General features: G+C 38.4%; 1 protein-coding gene across 1 annotated transcript; it reads left to right on the top strand.

Moving 5' to 3' along the window:
- The first annotated feature begins 1,928 nt into the window (after window positions 1–1,928).
- Window positions 1,929–2,863, top strand: LOC111456126 (transcription repressor OFP12-like). Its single transcript, XM_023097898.1, has one exon. It carries the CDS (start codon window positions 1,958–1,960, stop codon window positions 2,705–2,707), a length of 750 nt encoding a protein of 249 aa, XP_022953666.1. The 5' UTR covers window positions 1,929–1,957; the 3' UTR covers window positions 2,708–2,863.
- Window positions 2,864–6,000: the final 3,137 nt, after the last annotated feature.

A 6,000-nucleotide genomic window follows, 5' to 3' on the forward strand; every position in this document is an offset into this window, starting at 1 on the left:
AGGAATGGCCAATGTTAAAGGTCACCTTTTCTTTCACCCATATAGAAATTATTGATTGTTTTGAGGGTCACCATTGACCATACCTTGGAATTTATGAAGTGTTGGATCCAAAGTAGATAATGTTAAGTACTAAGTAAATATGAGACAAGATATTTATTCAATTTATCTTAGGTTTATGTGTCTCTAAACAAATTTTGATTAATATGTATAAAATTGTCTACATTCATCTCGAGCATAGAAAATACTGAGTCTTTTTAGAATTTGAAATAGAAATAAGATCTGAAACTTCCTCATATATGTTGTGCCGGGGTGGTTTAAATCAGATCTCCATTTCTTGTATAATGAGAGAAGTTTACTATCGTCAGTGCAGTAATTATGCATTTACGCGTGTGATTGAAAACATAGGCCGACTACAGAGCCCACTTTGGCTTAGCTGTACCACTTGAAAAGCAAGCTATTACATCGAGCCACTGGAACTGTAGGGAGTCGAGGAGCAAAGCTGTAGATAAGATCGAAGAAAGGGTTAGGCTCTCGGTGGAGTAGAGGAGACGGTTAGGATGTGTAACAGTAATCGAAACTCGTTAGACGATATTTAAGTTTAAATTTTTATTTAGAATTTAAAATATTTTGTATAAATTATAAAAATTATAAATTAGAGTGGAGAGAGGCAGAAAAGAAAAACAATGCCTCCAACTACCCGTCTCTGCATGTGCGCCTTGCTTCCATTTTAAACCTAGAGAACTGAGTTACTGAACTCTTTACTATAGCCCACGCGCATATTAGCGCGTGTATTACTGTTTCATTCATTGCTTGAAGATTGAAATGAAAGCACGTGGCGATGTGGCTGTGAGTGCGCGTGGAATTAAAGAGACAAAGTTTGTGGAAGGCAATAAATGATCCGGTTTGACGTGCACAGGCTGTTTGGTCAACATTTTGGACTTAAAAGAACTCACTCACTCCATATGTAAGTTAACCCTAATTTCAATATTGTTAGAGGATTTGAGCATACATATGGCTAACATAATTTGGACCAAGGTTCCACCAATGCTACAAATCATAGCCCAAGGCTCGAATAAGGCGAGCCACGGGCGAAAAGTTTGTAGGCTCGCTCGCCTCAACCATGGCCAACTAAGTTATTGGTTGAATGTGTGTAAATTGTACACCCATGAATTGAAATAAGTCTGATAAGTCCAATTTTGACAACTTCCCCTCAAGGTTTTGAAACGTGTCTACTAGGGAGAGGCTTACATACCATTATAAAGAATGTTTCGTTCTCCACTCTAATAGATGTGGAAGCTCACAGTCCACCCCCAAACCAGTGTCCTTGTTGGCCTACCATCCAGTGCCTAGCTCTGATAGTCCACCCCCAACCCAGTGTCCTCGTTGGCCCACCACCTAATGCCTGACTCTAATACCATTTGTAACAGCACAAGCTAGATATTATCATCTTTGGGTTTTCCCTACTGGGCTTCCCGTCAAGATCTTAAAACGTGTCTTCATTCCCTCTCCAACTAACGTGGGATCTCAGAATAAATTTTCATAGTTCGTCTATTAGAGAGAGGTTTCCACGCCCGGGTCTTGAAAATCTTTATCTACCATAAGCGTTGGAGCCTATGTGGTAAACACAACATCAATGTGCAACTTTTCACTTGGGTCATCTATTTTTAGTCACCTCATACTATTTTTAGTCACCTCATACTCCCAAATTACAAATTCATCATTGAAGTGCGGGCAAGTTAGGTGAGTTCTCCTTACCCATATTGAGAATGGAACAATTATCATAATCACTAATAATTAGACTTAAAAGATCTCTAATTCAGCTTTTAATTTTATATCTAATAAGCTCGGAGTATATTTGAGGGTTTTAATAATTAACGAATATGTTCTTATAAGTTCTCTTCTCCATATAAAGAGAGGAGATCTTCCCATTGCCCATTTTTCAAATTCACACCAAAAAATGCCGACCAAACTTGGAAGAAACTATTTGAATCTGTGTTTTTCAAAGATCAAAAGCCAACCCTCCCCTCAATCTTCTCCGGCCACCACCCACACGGCTGACCACCGCCGTCAACCCCGCTCATTCTCCACAGCCGCCACCTTCATCTCAAACTACAACTCCCTCTACGAAGTCACCACCTCCGACTCCAATTCCACCTCCAAACCCCTTTTTACCCCCGCCAATGATGGTGCCGATCCCGACACCTATGTCGCTGTCGACTTCATCACCGCCTTCACCTCCCACCGCTTCTTCTTCTCCTCCCCCGGCAGCTCCAACTCCATCATAGAATCAACCACAACCACCGCCGCCGAATCCACAACCACTTCACTATCTTCCGACGACTCAGCAGGCGACGACGACCTGATGATCTTCAATAACAGCCTTGCAATCCCGACGTACTCGCCGGACCCGTATGTGGACTTCCGTCGGTCAATGCAGGAGATGGTGGAGGCGCGTGAGGAAATCGTGACGGCGACGAAAAAGTCAAGATGGGAATTCTTGCATGAGCTTCTTTTATGCTATCTCGCACTTAATCCTAAAACCACTCACAAACACATCCTTAAAGCCTTCGCCGACCTTGCGACGGTAACAAAACCGCCATTGCCGCCGGAGGCGACGGAGGCGGACGGAAGCAGGGATCGGGAAGGTGAGTCAGTAGCCGACGGCGGCGGGTGTGAGGTCTCCGTCCAACAAAATGATAGAGATTGATGCATATAATTATTAAATGTGGGGTTGCATGAGAAATTGATTAGAAAATAAGTTTGATATGATTTTGAGTTTATAAATATTATATAATATATGGGGGAAAAATAATAAGTGGGTCCCACAAGACATTGGTTTTTGTAACCTTAATTATTAGATCAATCCCTTATCTTACAATTTTTTTTTCTTTTTTACATTTTTGTCCCATCTTATTTACATTTGTATACTTTTATTGCCACAATAAATAGTTCAATGCCAAGAGGTGTTTAATAGATTCGTAAATTTTAAAAATCATCAAAAGTTTAAAATTAAATAAATTCTTTTAAAATTGACTATTTTTTCCTTTATTAGAGGTGTTTTAGAAATGTAAGGAATCGAGTAAATAGCTCGACGAACGAATAGATCGGATCGAATTGGAAATAAAAAGATTTGTACAAATTGTACTTTTGTCACTATAAATAAATATGAAAGTTGAGAGACCTATTAAATATAGTCGGTTTAGGGGCAAAATAAATACAAATATAAAAGTATAACTTAAATTAAATAATACGTATAAAAAATACCGTAAAAATGTAAATAAAATAAATTAAAATGTTGAAAGAGTAGAGTTAAATAATTTAAAAGGAGACTAAATTTAATGTAATCCAACATTTCATATCTTCATTCCATTTAGCATATAAAAGTGCGAACCTACACGAACACGAACACGAACACGAAAATATTGATCGAATTAATTCTTAGATAGGTGAAAAGCTTCATAACGAAAACAATTGAGGGGAAGAGACTCATAAAAAGAAGCATGTTCACTTGTTAGGAATCTCGAACCTTCGCAACGGTATTATATTGTCCTCTCTGAGCATAGACTCTCATGATTTGGCTTTTGGTTTCTCATTGTTTTCCTAAAAAAGTCTTATATCAGTGGAGATAATATTCCTTACTTATAAACTCGTGATCAACCGCTTAATTAACCGACGTGGGACTCCTCTCTCAACGATATTCAACGTCACTTTCAAATAGTAGATAAAGCAATGCAGAATAAGAGAGGATGGCTTATTTTTTGCTCACAAATTCTCTCACAGTTGTCCTTTCCCACCACAACCAAACAAAACCCAGTTTCCATATATTTTCTACACATGGGGGTACTCAGAAAAGCCATAGCCTGCTGATCTTCTAAGAAAGAACCCTAATTTCAATGGGTGGGGTCCCACTCCAAATGTCCCTCTCACCCCCATGAAAAACACAGCAAACAAGTCATTAAAGGACAGATTACAGAAAACAAGAATAATTTAGTAATGGTTTTCAGAGATAGGCTGTCCAATGCTGTGGAGACAAATGATGGCTGTCCTAATAACATTACATTGGGCCAAATGGGAAAAAATTAATAGATTAATGCTGCCAAATTGGGGAATCTTGATTATTTTGTTCTAAGTTTGAAAGGGAGGAGAAACAGGGTGTGTGGATTCATATGCACTCATAAGATTCAGTGAATTTTGTTGTAACCAAGTGGGATACTCCAGTTCTTAAACCCATTTTCCACCATTTTTCATGTGGTGGGTTTCTTGATCATAGTGAAAATTGGGGGTTTTTTTAAGCACGTGGGATATTTCAATGACTTCTGCTGAAAGGAAATGATGTCAAGAGCAATTCAGTTGTAATTGGTTGAACCCATTTCATCTAATTTGTTGTACTTTGCAGTAGTTCAGTTGTTGTGGATATATATTTTAAGTAGAAGTTGTTGAGATAGTCTTTTTAGAAATTATTGGGATTCCTAGTTTTTTATAGAAGTTGTAATGATAGCTGGTTAGGTATATAGTGTCATTGCTTTAAATTGTAGGCTACATATAAAGTATGCCTGTTCTTCTAGATTTTAAATTTTATTGTAAGCGTTATCAAGATATTTCGATTATGTACTCGTGTAAGAGAGTATATTAATCAAAGTATAATATGGTATGAAATATGGCATGCATATTCATGCAATGATGTGCAGCCTAATCATTCAAATAGATTTGATCCAAACCAAAGATAAAACTTGGAACAAAGCTTTTATAAAGTAGGCCTATTTGTGAGATCCCGTTGGGAGGAAAATGAAGCATTTTATATAAGGGTGTGAAAATCTCTCCCTAGAAAACGCATTTTAAAAAGCTTGAGAGGAAGCTCGAAAGGGAAAACCCAATGAAACAATATCTACTAGCGATAGGCTTTGGCCATTACAAATGGTTAAGAGCTAGACACTGGGCGATGTGTTAGCGAAGAGGCTGAGCCCCAAAAGGGAGTTGGACACGTGGCGGTGTGCCAGCAAAGACGCTGGACCCCGAAGAGGGTGGATTAGAGGTCCCACATTGATTGGAGAAGGGAATGAGTGCCAGTGAGGACGCTCGGCCCCGAAGGAGGTGTATCGTGAGATTCCACATCAGTTGGGAAGGAGAACAAGACATTCTTTATAAGAGTGTGACTATCTCTTCCTAGTAGATGCATTTTAAAAAGCTTGAGGGAAAGCTCGAAAGAAAAATTCAAAGAGAACAATATCTGCTAGTTGATGGGCTTGGGTCATTACACTGCGTGAAAAGAAAAAAAACAACAAAAGAGAGAATAGCAACAAATATGATGCAAGATTGGAGAAACAAACGAGGACATTCAAAATTATAATCTGCAAGTCAGAAAGAGAGCTCATAGTTCAGAGAATGAAACTAGTATGATTACGAAAGCAATATGCTCATCTAATTTTATATATTGATTGTATAGAGGTAATTACCGTATTGTCCTTTCGAGTCCTACGATGTCTGAGGATGAATGCTGCTCAATCTTACTCATCTGTATATGGGAATCTTGAAGACAAGGTAATACAAAGAACAACTTGGTCAAGCAGTTAGATAATTGCATGAAAAACCCTTTTGGCAAAGGTGATTGAAGCTGCAGCCACTACCTTACAAATATATATAACTATGAAAACAGTTCGTTTAAGACTAGAAAATGATATCAATAGTTTTTCAAAATAAGATTTTCCAGAGCCATCTTGTAAATTTAAACAGATTCCAAGTCTTATTTGCCACAACAAGACATAAAGATAAATACACAGAAGAAAGTATGTACAAAGGCAATAACATTTTCATAGTAAGCCAATTGAACTTTTAATTACAGTAAACAAGGAGGCTTCAAAATCCACAGCCCTTTCGGATACCTTAGTAACGTAAGAAGAGAACTCACAGTGCTCACCGGAACTGTATGCCAGAAACAAAAACGGGATGTACAGGCCCCTCTACGCCAGGTTACATGAGCATCAAGACAACATCGGGGGGGGG

Source organism: Cucurbita moschata, unplaced genomic scaffold, assembly GCF_002738365.1.
Source record: "Cucurbita moschata cultivar Rifu unplaced genomic scaffold, Cmos_1.0 Cmo_Scf00018, whole genome shotgun sequence".
In the NCBI taxonomy this organism is placed as follows: domain Eukaryota; kingdom Viridiplantae; phylum Streptophyta; class Magnoliopsida; order Cucurbitales; family Cucurbitaceae; genus Cucurbita; species Cucurbita moschata.

Bases quoted from the DNA above. Each gene is read 5' to 3' on its own strand.
- LOC111456126 (XM_023097898.1), top strand. From the start codon at position 1,958: ATGCCGACCAAACTTGGAAGAAACTATTTGAATCTGTGTTTTTCAAAG.